Source organism: Nesoenas mayeri (genome assembly GCF_963082525.1).
Source record: "Nesoenas mayeri genome assembly, chromosome: 4".
In the NCBI taxonomy this organism is placed as follows: Eukaryota; Metazoa; Chordata; class Aves; order Columbiformes; family Columbidae; genus Nesoenas; species Nesoenas mayeri.
The window spans coordinates 24,903,786-24,929,516 of record NC_137540.1 but is presented as its reverse complement, the minus strand read 5'-3'; the positions used below and the strand labels follow the sequence as shown (position 1 = coordinate 24,929,516).

Sequence of the window (25,731 nt, the reverse complement as noted above, 5' to 3'; positions counted from 1 at the left end):
TTTTCTTTCCCCAAACCAGGATCAATGTTGTTATAAACAACCGCAACTGTAGCAAAAAGCCACCATCTTTTTAGAGGCTTAAATATTTTGATAGAGAGAAGTCATACTGGAGAAGCACAACAGCAGTTTCTGCTCATGAGGCACAGCTTTTGTTTGCTGCTAACCCTTCTTTTTCCTTCTCCTGCCAAAGAGTTTCCCAGGAGCAGCTCAAGTTACTGCTTTTCAAGCGGTCAGCACTCAATTGTGTCAAGACAGGATTTCCTAGAGTACCTTCTTCTTCTTGGCAGCTCTGTTCAGGGCAGGAGGGTCGTTCCAGCCATTCTGAGGCCCTGAAAGGAAAACAGAGACCTTAAGTTCCTTGGAGGAAGGCAGGGTTTTGGCAGAGCCTGCCCATTTCTCTGCCCTTCTCTGGGGGCCAGAACAGGCCCTGTGCCAGCCAGAGCATCCCAGCACCTCCACCATTGAGCCACCAGACCCTCTGGGGTCTGTGCCCACTGCGCAGGTTTGGCATGTGTTAAGACAGCTTCACACTCAGCAGGGTAGGTTTCTCCCACCCATATCAGATTAGAAGAAATTAGAACTGTTTTCCCCCAACACCATGATCACCATAAGATTATAAACATTAATCAGCAGAAGATATGTCAGAAATCACAGGTGAATAAGAACATGATTAAGCTGCACCCATTTCCTGAGAGCTGCTGCTGCAACTGTGTGTTGTGATGGATTTATATGTGACAGTAAGATGTGTTGCCCAGCAACATGACACAGAGAGAAGAGGCATAAGAGACATCAGGAGCCTTAAACATTTGAGGCCAGATTCACCCAGCAACTCTGCAGACACAAAGGCGCCATTAAGAAGCCCCTGCCAGCATTTTTACAGATGCCTTGTGTCCCAAAAGCAGAGCAGAGCTGCTGGAGCAAGGTGGCAAATCCAGCTTTTTCATCAAAAAAATGATTTGAAACTGGAAGCAGCATGGGGATGTCTGAGCAGATTCACTCTGAGTCTGAGGTGTTGTCCTGTACCAAACCTCCTTCTCTTCCAAGCAAGCTTGCTCCATGCAGCTGCAAGATTTGGACACCAAAGCTCATGTTTGTGCATTAGAAACAGTTTCCATCTCACCACAGAGTGCGTGTCACTAGGACCACAGCATTACAGCTCAGCATCACTGCGGCCTCGCTGACTAGTCAGGATTTATTGCATAAAGCCACAAAAAGCCAACAAAACCAAATCCCCACTCAATGGACTTTTTCACCACAGTGTTTCTCACTTAGCAAATGATGGATGCACCTTAGGCAGCAGAGCTTAACATCACTGCAGAATTTGCTCAATTTATCTAAAATTTCATCTGCCCCTGAGCTTTTTGTTAAATAAGTTCCACATCCAGAGCATGTTAAAGGGGTAAATGAAAAAACAATTTAAAACTCCTTTCACTCTCAATTTCTTTTTGCCCAAAGGCAGCGCCATTCCTGACAGCCCTGTACCACAGGGGCTCCCCTCAGCCAGAATATCCATTCCCAGAGTATTTCTGATATAGGAAGTCTAACTTCTGCAGTGCTGACAGCGGTAATGCACTAAGAAAATCTCAGTTATTGCTGTTAACTTCCTAGAACAATTTGCTTTAAAAAAGGAAAATCAGCATTTGTTTCTGTGGTTAAAAACTCCAGATATGTTGTTATTTGTTTTCACTAAGGAATTTAAAAAATTCTTTGATTAAAGTGTAATTGGCAAACAATGTTCTCTGAGGAACACATACATTATTGATATCTGTTCAATTAATTTAATCTAGTGGCTGTGATTATTTTCAGGTTAGGTGGTACCTAGTTCACCTGCCGAGGAAGAGGCCTGGTCCTGAGGTGGTAGGCTTTCTGCAGATAAAATGCAAAGAGAACTAAAAAAAATATTTTCTTTGCAAGAATAAAACACTCAGTCTGTAACAGTTTCATTTCAATAAGCACAAATAGTTGGAAGAAAAAAATACTTAACCTAATTACAACGACAATTTAGAGACAAGTCATTTGTCCAAACCACTCCATGGAATTGCTTTGTCTGCCTTCCCTGAAAAAAAGCCTGCTGCTCTTCCCATGCAGTAATCGGTGTTTCTAGTAATTTCTAAAAAATGTGGCAGAGTCCTGACCCACTTTCTTATATCTTCCAGTGTTCTAATTTTCTATTCCTACCAGCCAGCACAAACAACACTGTTTCTTGATGGTTTTACCATTCCAAAAAGCTTTTCAGAAGATACTTAAGGTATTTGACTTCAAGGTAGACATCAAGTACTTTCCCAAATCAAGGCACTCTCTCGACTGCATCCAGCACAGAAAAAAAAAAGGCACGTTCACACGAGAGCTTTACACCCATGTGAAGAGACACGTTGCCTGCTCAGACCGAGCAACAAATCCAAATGGCAAACCACAGCCAACACAGCCTTTGCTGTTTCAGAGAGAAGAGGAGGGTCAGGGATGAGATAACTCCTGTCCTTGGGGTTCACCTCATGCAGTCATAGTTCTGGTGCAAACCTTTCTCTTAGCTCAGAATTTCTCTAGCACAATTTCAAACGAGATTCAAGACTCTGAGAGTTAAAACTCTCTTGAAAGCAGGTTCCAAGATCTATCAGAACACAAAGTGACATAGGTTGAAAATGAAATTAAATGTGGGCTTTCTTGCTTACTGAAGCTCCAAACGTGGCTTAACATACTGATATTATATACCTTTGCAAAAAATCAGAAGATACTTATAGAACTGTTTCTTTTGTAAGTGCACCTTTAAATCGAAACCAGATGAAAGGCCAGCTGTTTTTCAAGAGTTCAAAGTTGATATTTTTTTTTCCTTTTTCCCTTACCTTCACCTTTTAATGAATTTGCAAAGTAAAGCACGAGGTTCCGAGATTAGATCATCACCACACACAAAACCATACCACTTCAAAGCCAAGATCAGCATCACTACATGCTCTGCGCTGGGATATTCAGAGTTAGAGGTGACATCTACTTCTGCCTGCAGATTTCCGTGGTCCTACAGGATCTTACGCCAAGGTGCCCTTTACTAAGCAATACAGCTACTCTGGAAAACGTGTTGGTGGTTAAGCATGCACACTGTCATTGATATATTTACAAAGCAACATTTTTTTTTCTTCTTGTATGTTTTCTGAAAAGTGTAACCTAAAAATTGGAAGAGGACAGAGAAAGCTCTTCAGGTGCCCCTTATATTTTTTCCATTGTTCTCCAGCTGCAGGCACCAGTTGCCTGCCAGCATCCTGCCTGCATGAGCCACCTGGCCCCAGCACATCCTTGTGCCCTGGAACCCACTCTGGCATCTCAGCCAAAGGTTGGCATCTGCCAGGCATCAAAGACAATGCCCAAGTTTAGGTTCCTGAAGGTCTGACACTTCATACTGGCTGCCTTCACACCATGCAAGGAGCACTGATAGTTCTCAGAAAGCTTTATAAAAAGCACAGTATGGACAGCTTTTAATTTTGAGAGGAAATCTGGCAAGGCAATGCTGATAACAACTAGTTTGCTTCTATTTTACTCTATTACATTCTTAGGGACATGGTTCAGTGGTGGATTTGGCTGTGTTAGTTTAACAGTTGGACATGATGATCTTCAAGGTCCTTTCCAACCTAAATTATTTTATGTTTCTATTTCTCCTATATTAAAATTACATAGTGCTAGGCTACTGTCTAGGTGGATTACACAATTTTATAAATTGGACAGTCTTATCATTAATGTCCTTAACTTCTGTTGTCCAGAGTCCAGAGGCTCACCTGCTCTGAGCATGCCACAACAACTGTCACTCCACTGTTAGTGTAAGGAACTTAGCAAGTGACAAATCTGAAGTGCCTGCCAGTGACACAAGTACAGTAGTAAAACTATAAAGAACAATTTTATTATTCCTTGCATTTATTCAGGGGTACAGAAGGTATGCTGTCTGCACTGTAATGTACTGCTTCACATCCCAGGCCTAGAACCCTATCCAACAAGTTTTCCTCTGCTCAGTTTAAAAATTTCTCTGGCTTAGAGATAGAAGTTTGACATGCTCCACAACATGGGGTCAGGAGGGGTCACAGTGCAGCGTCTCCAAGAACAGAGATGACACCAGTCCTAATTTTTGACACGGCAAAAGACCATTTCTCCCTCAAAAATGAGTGTCTGTGTGAAGGCAATGACAGGCTCACGGATGCCAGGAACACCTGCTGTCCTGGTTTTGGCTGTGATAGTTTGTTTTCTTTCTAATAGCTGGTATAGCACTGTGTTTTGGATTTAGAATAAGAATAATATTGATAATGCACCAATGTTTTAGTTATTGCTAAGTAGAATTGAAGGACAACTTCTAAAGCTGCACCAGGTGCACAAGAAGCTGGGAGGAGAGACAGCTGGGACAGCTGACCCCAACTGACCAAAAGGATTTTTGATACCTCATGACATCATGCTTAGTATGTATTTTGGGGGGAAGAAGGTAGGACATTCAGAGTTATAGTGTTAGTCATCCCAAGTCAGTGTTACATATGATGAAGCCCTGCTGTCCTGGGGATGGCTGAACACCTGACAATAGGAAGTAGTGAATGAATTCCTTGTTTTGCTTTGCTTGTGCGCATGACTTCCGCTTTACCTCTTAAACTGTCTTTATCTCAACTCATGAGTTTTCTCACTTTTATTCTTTCGATTCTTTCCCACATCCCACTGGGGGAGTGAGTGGCTGCATGAGGCTTAGTTGCCACCTGGGGTTAAACCATGACACCTACTCTTAGGACTGCTGCTGCCAAGACAAAGACAATCTGCCTTTTCTGCATTACATCACCCTTAATAGACTTCTAAAAGAAAAGGGGGAATCACAGTGGGGTCCTTAGGGCCTGTCAGCAGAGTCTGCATCCCTAGAATATCCCTCAAATCCCGCCTAATATTCCCTCTGCTCCATACTCCCAGATCTGGACCTCGACAGCCCAGCTAGACCATGTGGATGTGAAGGACGTTTATGGCTGGGTTTAGAAAATGACTGCTCATCCTTCCCACACAACCTGACATATGCGACGCTGTTGTGTCACAGGTTGCTAAGTGAAGAGACAGGTTTGTTATCCCAAGCAAGGTCACTGCCCCACAGCAAACGGTTATGTCCAGCCAGTCACAAGGAGACATCAGCCCCATGCTCTCTCACCATGAGTGCAAGACATGCTCTTACGTGGTAGCAGCACACACATGCTTTTGACTAACATTCAAGAGACACATAAAAGCATTTCTAAATCACTTCTGATCATCTTTTAAGGCATTTGCAGCTACAATAAATCCCATCACACTAAGTGGTTAAGGAAAAAATAATGGAAGGGAGGTGATACCACAGGAAATGTTGTTTGAATTAAATAAGTTGTCAATCTCAGAATTAAATTCTGCTCACAAACCAGGGACACAGTGACAAATTACATTTGCAGAATTGTTCTGCAAGGAGAATTGGAATCACCTATGCAGCAATTAAGAAAACTTGCTCATTTTTGTATTTTGCTCTCCAGCCACATCACAGGTTTTGGTGCCAGCCTCACAAGGTTAAAACTGTGCCACCACCCATCCACAGTATTCAACAGCCTCACAACAAGACCATGCTGTAGCACCATGGCTCGGGCAAGACAAAAGCTCTGTGTTTGTAGTAAGGTCTGACTTGCAATAAAAAGACAACTGCTCGCACAGTAAGTGCTCACTGCAGCAACACAGCTGCATCATTGCCACATGCAAAGGGAAAATCGTGTTTTAGAAATGCTTTGAGTAGACCTCTTAGCACAAGCAAACTTCATATGGAGCATTCACAAGGGAAAGTGCATGCTGAACTGAGTGAGTAACAAAGCAAAACCCTCCCCCTCCCTGCCTGCCCCCCTGTCCAAGCGCAGACCTGTTCTCTGGGATGCAGGAAGGTCACTGGTTGCAGGCAGAGTACCTGTTGGTCCAGTAGGTAATGCATAAGCCACAGAAGTTGCTGGAGGTCCTGGCCTGCCATGCTGAAAGGATGTGCCAGAAGGAGAAAGAGGGAAGGAAGAGATGGGATTCGGGCTCGTCAGGGAGGGTTGAGGCTGCCCAGGGTAGAGCGGGGAGGGCAGGGAGTGGGCAGGGGCAGAGGGTAGGTAAGAAGGGGTGGTGTTAGGGGGAGGGTTTGGGTAAGAGGCTGAAGCAGGGACAGCAATAGGCTGCTGAGGCTGATAGAGAGCTGGTCCCCCTGTTCCACAAGGGTACTGCTGTGTGGCCTGATATGCTACAAACAGGAAAAAAAGAGATTCAGTCAGTGAATTCATAACAGAGAGGCAGTTTTCATCTGCCTCTGCTTCCTTGTCCATCTGACCCTTCTCTTTTCCTCCCCTTCCCCCTCAAACCACTCACCTGCCCAGACAAATCCTGGCTCCCACAACACTGCCTGTACTTGCATGGTTGCTCAAAGCCTTCTGGGTTGCTTCTGGGAGCAGGGAGCCAGAGAAAGGAATGTCTTGGCTGCAGGGACTCCCATTCTACCCCCTAAACTTCTCTGCTCAGAGCCATCATGCCACTCGGGGTGGGGCTGGGGGGACGCAGACACTCCAGCTGCTTTTGGGACCATTGCAATCCCCATGGTGCCTCTCAAGGAAGGGAAACCCCTGTCTCATGTTGGCTCAACGGGAGAGCCAAGGTCAGAGAACTGAACTTCCAGCCATCTCTGGAGGTGAACGCAAGCTCACAGCCTTTCACTGCGAGCCCTGCGCTTATATACCCTGACTCTTTCTTTGCCCAACTGTGTGCCTTTTTTCCTCCCTGGTGCCAGTGCCTGTACTTCCAGTCTCCTGATTCAAGTGTGTCAATGCTCTGTTCCACTCCTTGTTCACCTCTACCACTGCCCTTGTTTTCTCCTCATCCCCTTCCCTCTCTTGACAGAGTCCTGGATAGGCTGGACACACTGTTGAGTTGGGTCGCTCTTTGCCAGGCCCGTGCTGCTCGTCCAGGACTCACACTGGGGGTTTCTGACTCCAGCATGCCCTTGGGAAGGGCCAGCTGAGGAGTGAGTCTAAGGGCTGTTGGCAGACACCTTCTCAGCAGCAGAGGAGACAGTGTCTGACAGAGGGTGCCTGATGTCTAGATCCCACCAAAAAATGACAACCCTCAGATGTCATCTCAGAGGCTTTTTTCCCCCTCCAACTAAGAAATGTGGGAGTGGCTTGGACTGAATCCTCCCAGCCCCACAGAGGGGACTGGTTGTCCCCAAGGAAATGCAGCCTCATCATCTGGGTGGGAGGGAGTGCTGCTACTCACTCTGTGGGTACGCTGGCCGTGGCCCTGCTTGCGAGTACATGCTGTAATTGGAAGGTGTAGCTTGCTGCGGGGGTGTGCTGGGGTTAATGGCACCTGGCACGATAAACCCTGGAGGAGGTGGGTTGTCTCCCTGTGAAAAAAAGAATGCAGGAAAAAAGGGTAGGGGGAGATAGGATGTAGTCAGCAATGGTAATACAGTGCTGAAGCAGAACCATAACAAAACGATCAGTTCTCATTTCAAGGCCTGAAACCACATTCCCTGGAAGAGCCACCGGCACAGGGGCAAATGCCTCCAACAACCTCACAGTGCCCAGTGTGACACTGAAAGCAAAAGCTGTATGTGCAGTGATTGCGGCAGCAGCAGAGCAGCACACACCTCCCTGGAGAAAGGAAGAGGTCCCTGCCAGTGCTGCCTGGTACTCAGGCAGACCATGAGTGCCATGCCATCCACACTGAACAACTTAAACATTAACTCTGAAGCTTCTAATTTCCATAGTAAAGAGGAAAAGGAAAAGTACGACACTTCAAATACTCCAGAACAGGGCAAGGGCTGGGCTTGGGACTGGGGACTCAGATCACACCAAGCTCCCAGTTAAGGCTTTCCAGAACCACTCATCTGGGCCTTGATGAAAAAAATGCAACAAGAGATGCAGAGGAGCACAACCAGAGCACAAGTGGAAGTTGCTCCTTCCACCTATCTGGAGCAGGCTGTGCCAAGCACAGAGACTGCACTGAGGGACATACCAGGGTTGAGCAGGGGCTCAGAGAGGAATAATGAAGGTTATACCTGTGTGTCAGAGGGACAGCCTGCAGGAGGATGGCTGGGAAGGGCAGTAGGAGTTTTGTTACTCCAGGTAGTGACAGTAGGGGCAATTCTAACCTGAATTGAACAAAGAAATACCAATAATGGAAAAAAAAACAATAAAAAAAAAGTATAAAGGGTCTTACAAAATGAGATGCAAATAAGTGAATGCAAAAAGGTTTGCATGCTGGCATTTGTAACACAGCCATAAAAATTACAGACAGAAAAGTGCATTTAAGATAGATGGATCACTATGCTCTGGAGCTGAGGCAAATTGCAGAGTGAAGACGAAGCACAGCAGAAAGGCAGCTACAACAGGCTGTGGAGCAAGTGCAGTGTTTCATGGGCCAGCCAGCCAGGTCTGCCACAACAATACTGTTACAAGTTCTCTTTCATTGCATTTTTCTATGCAGAAGCTCTGCCCGGGCATGACACTGAGCATTACTAACCACACCAGGGAGTTCTAAGCTCCTTTCCTCTGTCTTCCTTTGCCACTCCAAAGCCCTTTAGCTCCGTACAAACATTACCACATTTGTGACGAAACATAAACAGAGACCCTCCTATATCTGCAATGTCCCTGAGCAAGGAGGAGTGCTGCCCAGTAGTGGGATGCACATCTAGGGGGTCAGGAGCCCCACACCCCACCTGAATGCAGGCAAAGGGAAGGCTGAAGCCCTAGGGCTTCAGTTTGTCAGACTCCAACCCTGAGCAGTGCTGGGCTAACAGTTCAGTCAGCCATATAACTGCTGTTAATATCTGCGTAACTCATCAGCGGGGTAATCTAAAAGATTTTTCCATCCCTTTTCACACGTGTTTTCTTTTTTTTTTCAGATGAAAAACAGGGTTAAAAAACCCCAAAAAGCAATGATGTTTCAAGTACATGTTCCTGTTTGGGACAGCAACTAAACAAAGGCTGCCTCAAGCTTGAACAAACCTATCCACACAATTTCTTAAAAGGGATACAAGCAAAACAAGTATCCTAAGACTCAAATATGTAATTTCTTTCCATTCTGCTTCATCAGCATACCACTGGGCACCTTTCTAACACAGTACCTGTTGGCTTCAAGCCCTTCTTGCTGAGCATGAGCTCCCTAGAAATCCAAGAGCACAGGCAGTAACTAACAGTGTGCTCGTGGGGTTGCGATACACCTAGCCTTATAAACATGTGCAGGGCTTGCTTCAATAATACCTTGATGTATTCCTGAAACAGTAAGAGAAAGAGGGGACTGTGGCTTGAAAAGCATTGCTAAGATCATGCCATCTAGAGGACAGCTGCTCTCTTCCACAGCCAAATGGGAAACATGCAGCATTGCTTCTCAAGGCAATTCATTGGTTACAAGGAAGAAGGTCAAAGACACAGGAGAGAATAGCAGAGTTAATTAATTATTTGCAAAGATGCATTTAAAATCATAGGCAATGGCGTTAGCAAGGTAATCTTGTACAAATGGAATGAAGGTTTTGTCCTTTCTGAAATGTGCCTTGTTAACACCCTGGAGAGACAGCAAAGGCACAATTTTTGACATCAAGGAGAGAAGATATCCCAACTCCCCCGATTTTTCATTCCTTCTTCCTTCCTGCCCCTATTTTTCTAGCAGCCAGTGCCTAAAGGGGAGCCCTGAGAGCAATATGCCTCTGCTTGTGCCCATCTATGTGTAAGGAGAACATCCGCAGCACTGAAATAGCTCTGCTCTCAGTAAAGCTCAGTCCATAGTCTCCCTGTACAGCAATGCCACCTGAACTCCAGCACTCTGCTGAGGGATTAGACTTGGCAATGCTCTTGAAGCACACACACAGCCAGGGCTGCCCACTACATCAAGCTCTGATGATGGCCACCATAGTCTGACGAAGTGTTGTTATCAATCTGGAGATAAAACCAGGGCATTTGCCTCCCCCAGGTACTCACCAGGTCCTTCTTCTGCTACAGCTGACTCTCAGGGCTCCCTGCTCCTGCGCCAGCCCCCGCCCCCTTACTGCCTGCCAGGAGGTTCAGAGTAGGCTGTAGCCACACCAAAACAAGCCCTCAGTTTGCTATTGCCACTGCTCGGCATCTTCTGCAGCCAACATCAGAGATGCAGCAGGAAAATAATCAGCCCCAGAGGAGGCTGATAAACAGCATGAGCAAGCCCCTAGGCCTGCAGGAATGGGATAACAGACATCAGGGACCATGAGAGCAAGCACAGAAAAGTCCTGCAGCACTTTCACACAGTCATTCTTGGCACTGCGGCACATTTTCAGTCAAAAGGGGAAAATCTTCAGACACCAGCCACTTGACAAGGTGTTTAAGAGATGATTCCAGATGAGGAATAAAGGAGGCATCTGTACTGACTGAAAAACAGCATCAATGATTTTCACCGCAAGGCTCTCTGTAGAGGTATGTCACACAGCTCCAGCTCAGATCAAGAGAGAAGAAAAAAAGCTCCTCTACCCATCACTCTCCAGAAGCCAAACCACATGACCCCTCCATGACTGTCCAAACCCATTTACCTGTTGGTAATACTGCTGGGCCAGACCCTGGGGCCCTTGCATCTGTCCAGTCACAGGGCCAGCTCGTCCTTTGGGCACAGGCTGTCTCTCGTATGGTGTCTTGAGAGCCTCCTGTCCCACCGGCAGCTCCCCTTGGGCTCTGCAAAGCCTGTCCCGTAACAGCATGATGTTTGGCTGCAATCAGAAAAGGACAGCAACGGAATGTTAAATGCACTGTTTCCCACCCAGGGCATCTGGCCACACACAAATGAGCTGTCTGTCTCTCTCAGAAGCCTGTTCTGCTTTATTTGATGAGAATAAGTCTTTTCTGCATGAGACATGGGGCCACTGTAACTGCCTTGCATGTGCCTGCCTCCCATCATGGGCTCCATTTCCAAGCCATCCTGCCTATGAATACCAAGCTGCTGAAGATGTGAAAGAAAAAGAAAACAACCAAATGCAAAGGTACGCGTTTCACGGTGTCTGGCTTGCAGCAGGGACAGTTGCTTCTTTAGTGGCCACTGGCTGCAAGGACCAGGCTGTGAAATGAAGAGGGAGAATAACAAGCCCATGTACTTGTGCCAGCTCAGTGAAGCCAATGCAGGGAGAGGGGAAACAGCCTGACTGTCACATCCTCAGGTGCATTTCAAATGGCAGTCCTGCTGACTAACCGCACTGTGCATAGATCTTTGCTCAAAATGCGCCCGTTCACACAGAGAGAGGGAGAGAAAAACCTGAAGGTCCTGTACCTGGTTGGTGTTGGCAGGGAGGAAGGTCAAAGCTGCAGTAATGCTGCCCTGGGCAGCCAGGAGGTTGGCGTACTGGCTCATCTTCTGGGCCAATAAGGCTCCAACAGCATTAGGATCCACAGCCTGGGTGAGCTGCACAGCTTTGCGCAGGATCACCACTTTCTCTATTAAATCCTGGAAGGTTGGGGAGAAAAAAAACCAACAAACAAAAAAACAACCACAAATGAGAACAAGAGGGTGACATAGGCCCTGGCTGATGACTGTCACAGAGGGCTGTTCCTCAGGGCAGCCCCGCTGCATCCCTCTCACCTGAGGGAAATCACAGAGCGTTTGGGGTTGGAAGTGACTTCTGGAGATCATCTAGTCCAATCCACCTACTCAAGCAGGGTCACTAAAGCAGATTGCACAGAAATAGGTCCAGGGAGGTTTTGAATGTCTCCAGAGAGAAGAGACTCCACCACCTCTCTGGGCAGCCTGTGCCAGTGATCTGAAGCCCAAGCCAAATGCAGGTTTCCTAGACAGTTACAGCTACTCTGAAAACACAACTTTCCCAGCACATGAAACAACAGAACAGCAACCAACAACCACAACCAAGTGGCTTCTAATAGCAAAGCCAGCCATGCATCAAGTAGATCTCCAAGCCTGAAGAACTGCTTTAGTACACTGTATTTCAGGCTCCTATCAGCACTGAGCATGCCCACCAAAAGAGGATGCTTTCATAAAAATATTTGGTGACAGCCATGAGAGCTGATGGAAAACATCATGCTCATCATCACCATATCAGAGGTGATGCTATTAGTGTTGATGCACTGCACATTTGTTTGTGGCATGTGAGTAAGTCACTTCTTAACCATTTTAACCAAAAGGATCCCACATCATCCTTGGGAGAGTTGTCCATGGTTTGCTGATGTAACTGCAAAGATGTTTTTCCTGATATTTAGCAGGAATACTCCCAATCTTGCCTTCCTTGCACAACTGCAAATACCAGAGCTGGTTTTGGTTGGGTTTCCTCCCAGTGCTAAGTTACAGGAAGATTTTCTGGTAAGTTCTCATGTTTTTCTTATTCTTACTGTATTACATTTGAAGGTACTGCAAATACTAAATTGCCAATATTAACATGCAATCTCTCTTTCAAATCTTACAACAGATTTAATAAGGGCACCACACCCAAGATTTCAACCATACACCACTAATAAAGACTGCTGACTGTTCAAGAATACATTTGTGTTTTTCCCAAAAAGTCAGTACTTCAGAAAAAGCAGGTAAAAAAAAAAAAAAAGAAAAGAAAAAAAAAATCAAGATAACCAATAGCTTCTATCAATTTCAGCAATTCCACATCATAGTAAACTGGCAGCCTAATTATGACTCCAATAAGATTTTCAATTTTAATGTCCAAGAGAGCAAAGCAATGCAATCAAAATTCAAACTCAAACCAAAGGTAAATCTGTAACGAAGCCATCACTATCAAGAGACTGGAAAGCAATGGTGATAATTCAAAACTGGAAAGAGATAATAATGTGAAGTAAAACTCACATATACTCCAGTTCCTTCAACTAACTAATCAGAGACTCACAGCATTGTCAAGTAACATTAAGTACTTTTTAAACCTGGCCCTTCAAAGGCCCCGAACAAATGGAAGAAACTAACATTATACTAGAAAAGAAATTATTCAATAACTGCTTAATCTCTCTGGCATTAATCCTCCTATTCCCCCAACGTATTTGCTACATACAATATATTTGACTGTTGGCAACCCCCTAGACAAAACTCTCACAAGAACCTTCTTCCAGTCTTGTCTCCAGATTTAACTCTTAATTTATTAGATTTCTTCCCCTGAACATCCAAGCCATCTCTTCCCAAAGAAAAAAAGTTTAAGTATTCCCTATTGCAAAAGATGCAAGAATTCAAAGCCTCTTCTTTACCAAACCACCCTAAGCCCTACAACTGCCATTTTACACAGGAAGCATCCAAGCAGGACTACTCAAAGCGCCAAACAGGCATTAGGGCCATCGTGCTTCACAACACATTTTCCAATAGAATATTTGTGCATTATTTCCACTAAAGCCACCCATTCCAGAAGGAAAAGGCTTGCATCCTGAGATACATACAGCTACCAGAAAGCATCAAATCTCTAAACTAGATCATATGATTAAAGCACCAGATGATCACAGTGTGTTACTTCCAACATCTTTCTGAACAGAATTACCAACCTGAAGGGACAAGGGGCTGTTTCCATCCTGAGCTCTGGTCCAACAAGCAACAAGTTTTTCCACGTTGCCGGCACAAATGTAACAGAGACAAGCCTGCGTCTGCAGTAGGCTGTCCCCCTCGCTCTCCAGTCTGTTGCCCAGGAGATCTAGGAAAAATATGAACAAAGATGCTGCTTGGTGAATCACTTTGGAGATTCCCCCATCCTGGCTGGGGAAGCCTGCAACACCTGTTGTTTCTCTGCTTAGCACAGTAAGAAGAGATACGGCCTCTGGGGTCCATCGGTGACATTCTCTGGTGTCTGGCACAGAGTATATCACAGGAGGCCCAGGCACTTCAGAGGCAGCTAATGCTATCACAGCAAAGACTTGTCAAAAGTCTGCAAACCGCAGACAGGTCAGAGGGGACAATCCACTTGCTGACATGAGAAAGGTCAAAAGGCCAGGGCTCAATTTCTATGCTCTGCTCCCCACTTTTTGCAGTCACTCCTTCCAGGGGTGTGACCTGGGTATGCACCTGGCCAAAAAACTGTAAGCAAAGCCATGATACTGCTCTCAGCTGATGTGTGTTGAAACAGGTCTCTACAACTCCATAGACATTGGATGGCATCTGAGACGCATGGGGTATCAGGCATACAGCTATTGGCAATAAAACTTGCTGCTCACAAAGTTCCCTCTGTGCTCAAAAAGAGAATGTACTGGGAACACAGCATCTCCAAGGCTCCTCTCCTCTGCAACAGGACCAAAGAACTATATTATCCAACAAAGAAGCTAAGCAAGGCTTTACAGTAATTTACTGGAAAGAAGACAACCATGGCAAAGTGTAGGTTTGCTGTTAAGCAGAATAAATGACATCTGTTCTGTAACATGTCCTTACCGCAAAGGGCTGCAAACTCATCTGGCCCAGCATAAGTAAGCACAGCAGCCAAAGCCTCTCTCCAATTCTGCAGATCACAAGACTGCACAATCTCCTTCCAGTTCTTCGTTACTACTGCAGTGATGAGCTAGATCAGGACAAAGTCCACAGTTATGGTCTTGGTAGGATTTAGTTTCTTTTAAAAGACACAGTATAATTTGTATCTATTCAAATGTACTCATTCCCACTATATCCAGCGTCATGGCAGATACTGCACCGCAATTCACCAGCTGCACAAGAGCGTATTTTACTTTTTTTTACTTTTAAACAAGCTCAGATAACACAGGCCAATTTTTCTTGACGGAAAATATGTAAGAAAGAATGCACAAATCTCTGTAAGCTGGGACTGCTGCAGATGCTCTTCAGTGTTGTTTTTGCAGACAATGATAACATACCAAGTATTTAGCTGCAGATTTTCTACACAGTGCCCACCAAGGGGTATGAATTTTGTCAAACTGTTTCATTTGGCTTTAAGCTCTTGGCCTCAGACTGACCAGTGAGGGGCAGCTGAAAAGGCCGCTGAAAGAAGCTGGCAGCAATATCAGTCTAAGCTGGCTGCAGTATCCCTGCCAACATCCCTGCCCTGCACCCATGCTGCCTGTCCACAAGCCCTCAAAATGAAATTCCACTTTCCTCCATCTCAAACTCTGCCTCCAGTTATTTTGCTTCAGATAAAAGACAGACTTGGCAGCTGTGCTGCTATTCAGTGAACAAAACCTTTGTCCTGCCAAGATTTCAAGCTCAGAAACAGCTGAACAAGCACTAAGCATGCAGCTTGGGACCAGAAGAGAAAAATACACACCTAAATAACAAACGCAAGGTCCTAATTACAAGGTCAACACTCACTCTGTAGCACAGCCACAGATAACTGGTCAGCTCTCCATAAAAATACCTTTTCCCAAAGGATGAACTGCAGTGAAGCAACTATTTCTCACGTGCTACAAAATTCTCCTTCACCTGATTAGGCCAGAGGCAGGGAAGGAGGTGGGGGCACGGGGAGAAATTCTGCAGAGTCTTCATACTTGGAACTTTTCTCTTTGCACTTGTGCACCACTAGAAACACAAACTGTTCTTATCTCAAACTGGATTGCAGGCAACGACCAGCAAAATCCTGCTTAAAGAACCCAGCCTGTGGTGCTGCATGCCCTAACTCCCCCAGTGACTCTGCTGTGCTGCCTCCAGGCCTGCTCCAGGAAAGCACTGAAGTACATGCCCATTTTACAGGCTGCCTCCTGCTACTGCATAGAACATCCTTCTTTGACAATGGAGTACTAAAAAGTGACAGTGAGCAACTTTCTCCCCTCTGCTAAAAGTGGCCATCCTTGCCAAACCAATCATCCTGTACTCTTCTAAGGCCACTCCTCCTGTTTCACCCTCTCGTTGCTAGCTTCTCATGTCAGTAGCAAAGAAGATTTGAATGAGTAACATCAGCAATCCCTAGTGCTGCACAAAGCTGAGAAGAATAACAACCAGCTGGCCATAACATGCTGTCTCCTAAACAGGATGACTGATTGACCCTGGGCATACTTAGGTCTCTTCTGTGCACACAGTGAAATGAAGCATTGGCGAATCTGTTAACACTCATCACAGGCAGAAATTAACACTGTCAGCACTGAGCATGGGTCTTGCGTGACTCTTGAAAAATGTGATGAGAGACAACAATGAAATGTGCACCATTTAGGATATTTATCAGTGAGAATCTACTAGTGTACATGCAACTCTGACACTGGAGACACTTCTGAAGACACTGGAGACACTTCTTCTGTATTAATATCCCAGTAGCGTGCCTCTTCTCTCCTTACCAATGCATTAAAAAAAAAAAGAATAACAGAAATCCCTCTGCTCTGAGATCTTGTGGGTAACCTGAATACCATTAGCTTCTCACAGAAATAGACCTATGAAATGGTAAGAAAACTTCTAAGGTACCAAACGGAGTTACCAAAGGCCTACATGCAGTTTGTTTCTTAAATGAAAAAACGTACCCTGGTGATTTTGCTCTGCATCTTAGCAAAGTACTTTTCCTGTGTCCTAGAAAGCAGCTCTTGTCCGCCTGCGATGGCCAAGATAATGGCATCTGCCATGCGGTTATCATGCAAGCAGAGATCTACTGCGCTCTCAAAGTTACCCGTCAGCAAAGCCTGGGTAATCAAACCATCCACATCTGCAACGAGAGAGGAGTGCATTTCAGGCAGGTACTCATGGGGATGCTCAAATTAATCTCTAGTCTCACAACACGCTATGGTCACAGACAGATCAGGTGGGGCACTGTCATGTATCACTTACCTTGCTGCAGAGCAAGATGCTGGTATATATATCACGTCTTTCTAAATAACCTCTAAAACAACTATCCTGCATACAGTGCCAGAAAATGTCAAACCTGAACAGGAGTCAACAGCTTCTGTGTTACTCAAGATCCTCTGGGAGCTTCCGGACAAACAGTGAGGCACTTCATGCCTGATCATGTGGGTTTTTTTAATACCAGAAATCACTCAGAGCAGCTGCATTTCAGCAATGGGGTATAGCAGAGCTGTACACTTCCTTACCTTCCCTAAAGAAGCTATATTTTCAAGGGCCTTGAGACTGGTGTGCAATGAATGGAGTTACAGTGGCAAGTAATGATAATCATTAACTATCTGTGCAGAAACTGCCTTCTTGCCAGAACACCAATATCAACATCAGTATTTACAAAGTATCAGCACATACAATAAAATCAACATAAAGGTGGTGTTTTGTTTTTTACCTCCACTAACAGAGATGTTAAATGTCTTCTTTGCAGATCCCAAATCTTCAGTTTCTTGTTTATGGTCTTTTGCCTGCTTAGAAAAAGGAAAAGCATGATTTTTGAGATTATGTAAGCACTTGGAATATACACACACATTAAAAAAAATATGGCTCCTGCACTAGAAGTTAAAGATAGACTTTCAGACTACCAGTCCCCTAAGACATCATTAGCTTAGAAGAGCAGAATATCCCTGTCACTTGTTAAAACACTGTTTCAGCACAGGATAATCAACTTCCCCTAGTGCCCACACAAAGCTCCAAAGTACATTAAGAAAGGCCTGGGCTTAACAAAAGATCTCCAGTGTCTGTAAACATATCATTATAAAACCATCGGTCTGAACATTTTTTAAAATAGATGCCAAGGAGAAAAAAGCACTGGAAGCCCCAGATTTCCAACCACCAAGGAAGGGTTATGCAAGCACAAGCATGCATACCTAGAGATCACAAATACCAGACACCTGGATCCTGCACAGTGACTTACACAAATGCATCCATGCCCATATACACACAGTCAACTCAAAGCAAAATGACAGCCACAATTAAAAAAAAAACAACACAAAAAAACCCCAAAAAAACCAGAAAGCTTCGCCCCTCCTCTTTCACCTCCAACTACCATCAAGAACAGTCTACCATAATGCTACCTAGGTTTCACTTAGCTCCACACAGATTTTCAGTTCACCCTCAAAACACTCGGCACTAGGCATACATCCTAGTTTAACTAAACAAAACACGTGAAAACATGCTTAATTTTGAACACAGAGGTCCAGAGCGGTCCATGTGGACTTAAGCATTTTGTACTCAGTACATGAGTGTGCAGTGGACAGAAGCTGTATTTTTTTAAAAACTCGCCCAGAAATTAAGATAGAGAACATTTCCTGCAAGCACTTGGATCTTGGGATTTCAAACAAAATCTTTCAATAATAATAAATAATAATAATAATACACCACCAAACTAAACAAACACGAGAGAAATCTCTCTCCACTATCAATTTTCACAGCACAGCTTAAGAAGAAATTGTCCCACAAACTGCCTCTTCTGTCACAAGCCAGTGCACTAGTACATGCAGCGCAAGTTCCAGAGGCTGCTGAGAGCACCCTTATATGCTGATCACTAAAATTGTACTTCAGAGGATGAAGGACAGGTACACATTCGACCAAAAACAGATATTTGGGATGGGGAAGTAAGTCTGAAACAAGCTTTACGTTTTGCTTCTGAAAGAAGGCAGCATCTGGAAAGCTCTTTTGCTTTCAGATGACGCACAATGTGTGTCTGGTATCAGTCAAGAGCCTGTTGTGACTGCCACAGAAATTGTGTGCCCATCCAGTTACTTATGGCACTCCCTGACACATCATCTGCAACTTCAGGCCAGTCTCACAAATATTCACCACTCGAGCTGCTAGGTCAAGGTCATGTTTGCCTGTGATGTCTCTTCTAGAAGAGACATTTGTTATGAGACATCTAATATCTTCATAATTGCATACAGCAAAATCCTTACACAGTCAGATACACGTGTCTGCCACTACAGCAACTAATGAGGGAACAAGCAATCAAGCACCTGACCTAAGGAGACAGCTCTGTTTTGCTGCCCTTAACATGCTACCATAGGGAGTCAACAAGTGCACGACTCCAACGTGCACAAACCACTGTTCTCATCTTCACAGGCAACAGCAGATGGGCACCAAGCACAGGTTTTAGCACAAAACTACCTATGCTTGCTGTGCTAACAGCTCCAATTCTAACCTAAAAGGGTGCCTGAAGGGATGGAGAGCAAAGTAGCCAGCTTGTTCACACAGCCATACTAGAATTTTCAGTGCTACTAACCTCACATGGACCCATCCCCATATTTGAAACACAGAGCTGAAAACAATGCTGCTCGAATGGATAGAAAGGCACAAAAAGCTGTAGGATCCCAAAGGCAGATATGGAACAGACTGCTTGTGATAAACCTGGCTGAACTGTTGCCACAGACGTTCCTAAAGCAGCTAGCAACCAAAGCCCTGATGCTCACTGTTAGGGTGCAAAGGGAATGGATATCACTGTGATGCCAGTGGGAACAATGAAGGGAATGAATACTTCCCGTCTCCTCCAATATCACAGTTGCATCTCGGCAGAGGGTTATGTGCAGAAACAGGGAAGTAATACACTGACAGCTTGGTAATCATCAGCCAGGGATCAGGAAGAAAGGGATAAGAAAAAAAATGAGGAAGGTACTAGAGTTGTGGCAGCACATCATTTAGTATACATTAGATACATATCAGAGTGAAAACTGTGGCAGAAGAAAGTCCTCGGGTCTGGTGCCAACTGGAGTGTTACAAAATGAGCTTGTTCTTCATTGCCACAAGAATCCATTCATACAATGGCTGAGGCCGATGAACAAAAAAGTCAAGCAACTTAACAAGAGCCCACATTTTACTTGTTCAACTAACTTCTTGTATTTTCATACATCCTCAGCACTAGGAAAAGCCAAGAAAATGGAATACTGTTAATAATAACCAAGTAAATACACAGGAGGTAAATGGGGTTAGTTTAGAGGGCAACAGATACCTCTCCCAAGAACTGCTCCTCTGTAGCCTGGCCTTCATCCCCCTGGTTCGGCACAGATTGATCAGATTCTGCAGGAGCCTTCAGCAGAGAGAAGATGCCATAAAAATAGAATATCCAGCAGAAGAGGAAGAAATACTTTGCACTACAGAGTATTGCCACCTTCCCAGCAACAACAGCCTGAACCAGACTGCAAAGCACAGAAATGCATTGGCAACATAGACACAAGTATGACAAACATGGCAGAGGGCCTCCATTTCCTTGCTCTTTGTCATTGCACAGTACCTTGTGCTGTTTTCATCTTACATGCCTGAAAACATGCAGCAAAACTTTCCCATTAGGCAACTACAGATGACATCTGACACATCTATGGAACAAGAGCAATGCAGTCCCTGTTGCGGACTTAGGCCACTGCAACTACAACAGGCCACGCGTGAACTGTATTTATCCCTCTTGCAGGGAAGCATGATGGGACCACACTCTCAGTCCTGATTTTGTAAAGCCTGGGGAAGCTGCTGCTCTTGCATCCAGCTCTGGCGTCCTCAGCACAGGAAAGACATGGACCTGTTGGAGAGGGGCCAGAGGAGGCCACAAAAATTATCAGAGGGCTGGAACAGCTCTGATATGAGGACAGGCTGAGAGAGTTGGGGTTGTTCAGCCTGGAGAAGAAAAGGCTCCAGGGAGACCTTACTGTACCTTTCAGTATCTAAAGGGGCCTATAAGAAAGATGGGTACAGAATTTTTAGCAGGGCCTATAGCAATAGGACAATGTGTGATGGTTTTAAACTAAAGGAGGGGAGACTCATACTAAATATAAGGAAGAAACTTTTTAAAATGAGGGTGGTGAAACAATGGCCCAGATTGCCCAGAGAGGTGTTGGATGCCCCATCCCTGGAGACATCTCAGGGCAGGCTGGACAGGGCTCTGAGCAACCTGATCTAGTTCATGTCCCCACTCATAGCAGGGGGTTGGACTAGATGAGCTTTGAAGGTCCCTTCCAACCCAAACTAGTCTATAATTTTATGGAAGCAGCTGCCAGGCAAGGCTCTCCACTACCTCCCAGCAGCACAAAATGCCACAGTGGGTGACACACGGGCAGCAAAAAGGTGGAAAGACATCACTTGAGACCCTGAACTAAAATCTGTGACAGTCCTTCACTGGTAAAGTGAATGATAAAAGTCATCATGTTTTTTAAAAAGTACCTTCATCCTACTCAGTGTAGGAACTTGTCATATGCTGGGTTTTTTGTGACTCACTTTGTGACAACTACCAAGTGGAAAGAAAAATTATTCTTACTTTGCACATTACTGTGGCATTATAAAACTAAATGCAGATTTGTACATGTGCTTACCTCTCCCAAGTCATCATCTGCGAGACTCTCTCTATTTATAGTGGATGTAATCTAGAAAACAACCAAGATTTGTTAAATAAGTGCCCTTTTATTTTAAGGGAGACAGATCTCTCACTGATTTCTCATACAGTAAAAATGGCAAATGTAGCCACCATGTTGTTTGCAGAACAGTTAACATGAAACTAAAGCCATACCCTTTCCCAGCCTGGCGATGGATTTACTGCTAAGCCCTCTGCACCCCAAGCTCCAATGGAAATAAGAGCTGTTCTATGCCTTTAAACCTTTAATTGTTAACTCAAGGGCCTCAAACCTTGCTAGTGCTGCTGGAAACCACAGCAAGGAAAATACTATCAGAGCATGTGGGACAAAACCTTCTGTTTGCTCCGGTTAGGGAAAGTGAAGCAGTGACAATCCTGGTGGAGCTGAGAGCCTATCAGGAAGCTGTGGTTTCAAGTGCAGCAGACACATGGCTGTGTAGGATTTTCCAAGTTATGAAGAGTTAAAATGCACAGCTTTTACTCTTCTGCAAAGCAAATGACTCCAGATTCAATTAGGGCCCTCAAAAATGCCAGTTTAACGTATGGAATTTAGAATACATGCAGAAAATATTAGTTCCACACCTGAGAGACTGGACTTCCTAATGCTGCTATAAATCATCTACTTCTTTCAGTATTGCAGGTTTTATTTCACCCTGGTAGGCCGTTTTTCACAAAAAGCTCAGCTCAAATTGCTGGAGGTGGTTTTCTCTCTTTTTTTTTTTAAAAAAAATTTATTTTTTAATCATTAGTTTAAAACAGAAAGGAGAAATCCAGGACTTGATTAGCATATGAGAATCACAGGTTTTAAGATGATAAAAACAAACCTCTATATTCTTGAAAGCTTATTCCAAGAAGCTGAAGTCTGTAACCCTTTTTTACTTTTCTTATCCTACCAGTAACATGAAAAACAAGCTGCAATTTAGTGAGTTTATCATCTGGGTATCACAAACTTTCAGACAAGCCATTCTATATTGTTTCTTGACATTAAAACCATGAATTCAATTTCAGTGTGGAATGCTTTGCTAAGAAACATCCACACGTAGACATGGACTCAAAGCCCCTCTCATCTGTTCCTCAGTATTTTGAGCTGCTTATTTCAGCTATGCTCATTTTTCCATCTTCTCCCCATGCACAGGGCTGATCAACCCAAGAGCAACCACAGCAGCCGCCTGTAATCCACATGAGGCCATTCCGCAGGACCACCACTAAGTTTCACCTGGATTTTCTAATTGTGATCTGCTTTTCAAAAGACAGCATTTCCTTTGTTGTGCTTGCTTTGACTCATGCAACAAAATTTAGAAGCTGAGGACAGACTGCTAGCAAAAACATTATTTTGTCTGTAATCATAATAAGCTTGTCCCAGAGACCATTTAATTCATAACCATAATAATGTTTTTATGGAGCCACTCTTAGAAAATAAAACATTAGTTTGATATAATGAAAATGAGTCAAATATTAAAATCCATTGAATCAGAACTGAAGAAATAAGAGATAGTTCTTGGGTACAGCATTAAAAGCAACAAAAAGCCAAAATTCATACCAGGTATCTCCCTGTAACACAAAGAATCATATTCCAACTTGGAAGAAAGCTCTGTGCTTAAGATGTGCAAGTTGCTTTCTGGTAATCCAACACTTTGTCTTTCCAAACGTAACCAGGTTTGATCTCTGGTTTCTTTTTCTATGAATCTGAACAATGTCTCACACAAAAGAAAGACTACTCTAAGTTTTCAAGGTAGTTAATGAAACCCAGAAGACTGCTTACAGGTTTGTTCTTTACAGAAAGCCTAAAACCAGATCAGATGCCGTGAAAATATAGTAGAGGGATGTCATATAACTAAGTTACATGAATAGCTTGAACCAACAAATATCAAAACTTCTCCATGGATAAAGTTTTTAGATCAAACATTGGACAGGTAAATGCAGACATGCATATGAAGTCTGTTGCCTGCTTTGAAATTTTCATTGAACATCCATACTGCAAGAATATGACAGAACTAATAAAACACCTAGCAAAGCAAACTGCTTGCTGTAAGAATTTTGAAGTTATTCAAGGCTTGTTTATCTAAACAAACAAGAGCAGAAGATTTCTAGTGCCTTCAGAACAAGGGAATTCCTTAATTAACAAAAATATTCAAGTCAGCCATGTTTAAAATGAAGCCCCAGCATCACAGCTAACAGTTGTGTTATGGCTGCAAGGAGAGCTGCATCACTGACAAATGCTATCTGCTGGGAAACACACTGAAAACAATGTTGTATAAAAATATTTATTGTGCTGAATAGCCTGTGGATACTGGTAATTGCTCTTCCAGTCCCACAGGTAAATGAGTACTTCAACCATACATGGCACAGTAAACATTTCAGGCTGTGCTCTACAGACACACCCATCAGCAAAGCATTTAACACAAGCACAGCTTCCAGGCACATTTACCTTCTTCCTCAGATCATCTTTCTTGTATCCCAAGAGCTCAAGGTATTTAACACGTGAATCTTCTTCAAAGTTCACCTTAAAAAAAACAGAAGTTAAAAAGAATATATTGCAATTAATAATTTTTCATTTTTCCCCTCAATGTCTTTCCACTTGACTGGCACAAATTACCCAGTGAGAGCCAGTGACTGCAGAGACTGAGCATAATAAAAGAAATGAAATGGTCTTCAGTGACCTGGGCACCTGAGCAAGTAGCAAGCTTTCAATCTGGTTCCCACAGGTGAACAGTCTGCTTGTCCACTCCATTTGCAAACTTTAAAGTGCTCACAGTGAGCAGTGAAAAGCACATCTAAAGCTGCCCCAGAGCTTTGTTTCTCCTTACCAGCAGCTCCCTGCACAAAGACATACTGATGGGGGATGACAAAACCACAGGATACCTTCCTCTAAGGCTTGGCTTCTGCCATGATTTCTCACAAACCCTGCCAACACCCCTGGCCGTGAAGACACCCTTCTGGTGGGCTACCTCCAACAGCAGGACTTACAGGCACCATTCCCACAGCCTACATTTTTAGCTCTCAGTGCCTCTTCTGCTAAAACACCGTAACACTTGCTACATTTTGGCTTTCTGGGTCAGTGCGGCACTCCTGAATTGCTGGCATCCCATTACCTTTAAGAAGGCCCACACGTTTTTCTCAAAGTCAGCCTGGGCCATGTCGATTTTCTTCTGGCAGTAGCTGACAAAGCCTTCGGACTGCACGGCCTCCTGCAGCTGGTTTGAGCGAGCCAGGAACTCCTTCTCTGTAACAACCTGGCTCACGTAGACATGGTGACGCTGCTGCTGCTGCTCAACGGCCGGCTGCTGCTGAGGCTTGGTGTTCTCAAATGTAACCAGCTTGCCTCCAAACTGGAATTGAGATACATGTGCAGTAGGTAAAAATGCAAGTGTACACTGGAGCACATGTGAAAAAGCATGTGCATACACACATGTATGCACACGATTTTATATAGTGTATATATGCTTATCATCCAAAGGACAAACATTACCAACATAAACTCATTGATTCCCCCCACCCCGCTCCATGTTGCTATGCATTTAGAGAGCTTGCTGGATAAGTGGGTTATTTTTTATTAATAATAAGATTTATGAGCAGAGCTACTCCTATGCCTGTTTTTTCTCAGGTAAAAGGCTGACCAGAAGCTGACAACTGGGGCTGTGGGTCTGTACCGTGCTCAGTATAAATGGAGTACCTCATGATATTGCAATGCTATTACCAAAGAATCCTATGCATCACTAAATAAATGCTCAAGCATGACGTGTGGCCTGCTCTTGGCAGGCTGGTTACCAGTTAAAAGCCTACCGAGAGATGGGCAGTAAATTATGTCATCATTTGGAGAGAAGTAAAAAACAGAAGGAAAAAAATTAAGAGGGGGTTTATAATATTATTTCATTCTACAGCTCAAAGTTAATTTACACAGGCCAGTCCAATAAATGAAAAAGCACTACAAGAAGCAAAAAGCCTAACCAAGAAAAAGGCTGACAGCTGGCTCCTGGAAAACCAGGATGAGTAAGGGAATAAACAGCATCATAAAATAACACGTCAGTCAGCAGCTAGGCAACATCACTTTTCTTCGGTAAGAGAAAATTGCATCTAATTTGTGCAACAGGTAGTGAATAAGCAGGCATATGATGCAGAAAACTGAGCAATATTTTGGCAAAGAAATGCATCACAAGTGGGCAGGCTTAAATCTCCAGGAGATCTTTAAGAAATGGTCTGTGGGTCTAAAAAATAAGCCAAAGTTGGAACCAAAGATCAGGCAACTGTGCTCTCACAAAAAGCAGGGCCTTGTCATCCTCTCACCTGGCTCCTCTGCAGGTCAACCACCCATGGAGGAGCCCAAGCCCTGTGTGCTGCTACACTCACAAAATAGCTTCAGACTGCATCCAAGTCTCAGATACTTGTCCAGTTTGATCCTGTTCCTCCTTGACAACAGATATTTGTTTACTCTGATGTAAGCACTGTACTTACATAAAAGCAAAGCTCTAGTCCCAAACCAGAAAGAAACAAGTGCCCACTGGCAATACAATGCCTCCTTGTTTCTTTTTCCCAAGCATTTTTTTGGTGACTTTTTGCTGGCTTTCTGTTCCAAGTGCCCAGTCTGGAAGCTGCTGCGAGCATCTCTCACCACCATGACAAACACGTTT

General features: G+C 44.2%; 1 protein-coding gene across 11 annotated transcripts in view; it reads right to left on the bottom strand.

Moving 5' to 3' along the window:
- SEC31A (SEC31 homolog A, COPII coat complex component) overlaps positions 1-25,731 on the bottom strand; it is a 46,769-nt gene that overhangs the window by 7,332 nt on the left and 13,706 nt on the right. For 5 of the 11 annotated variants that reach the window (XM_080343119.1, XM_080343116.1, XM_080343123.1 and 2 more), the window contains 14 exons: positions 24,196-24,432; positions 23,532-23,606; positions 21,066-21,116; positions 19,718-19,795; positions 17,132-17,207; positions 16,374-16,552; positions 14,353-14,479; positions 13,479-13,624; positions 11,269-11,442; positions 10,541-10,714; positions 8,042-8,134; positions 7,255-7,384; positions 5,873-6,229; positions 271-329 (listed from right to left, as the gene is read on the bottom strand). In XM_080343119.1, coding sequence (XP_080199245.1) covers positions 271-329; positions 5,873-6,229; positions 7,255-7,384; positions 8,042-8,134; positions 10,541-10,714; positions 11,269-11,442; positions 13,479-13,624; positions 14,353-14,479; positions 16,374-16,552; positions 17,132-17,207; positions 19,718-19,795; positions 21,066-21,116; positions 23,532-23,606; positions 24,196-24,432 — 1,956 coding nt within the window. The remainder of the gene's footprint in view (positions 1-270; positions 330-5,872; positions 6,230-7,254; positions 7,385-8,041; positions 8,135-10,540; positions 10,715-11,268; positions 11,443-13,478; positions 13,625-14,352; positions 14,480-16,373; positions 16,553-17,131; positions 17,208-19,717; positions 19,796-21,065; positions 21,117-23,531; positions 23,607-24,195; positions 24,433-25,731) is intronic. The other 6 variants (XM_080343122.1, XM_080343121.1, XM_080343126.1 and 3 more) reach the window with 6 other exon arrangements.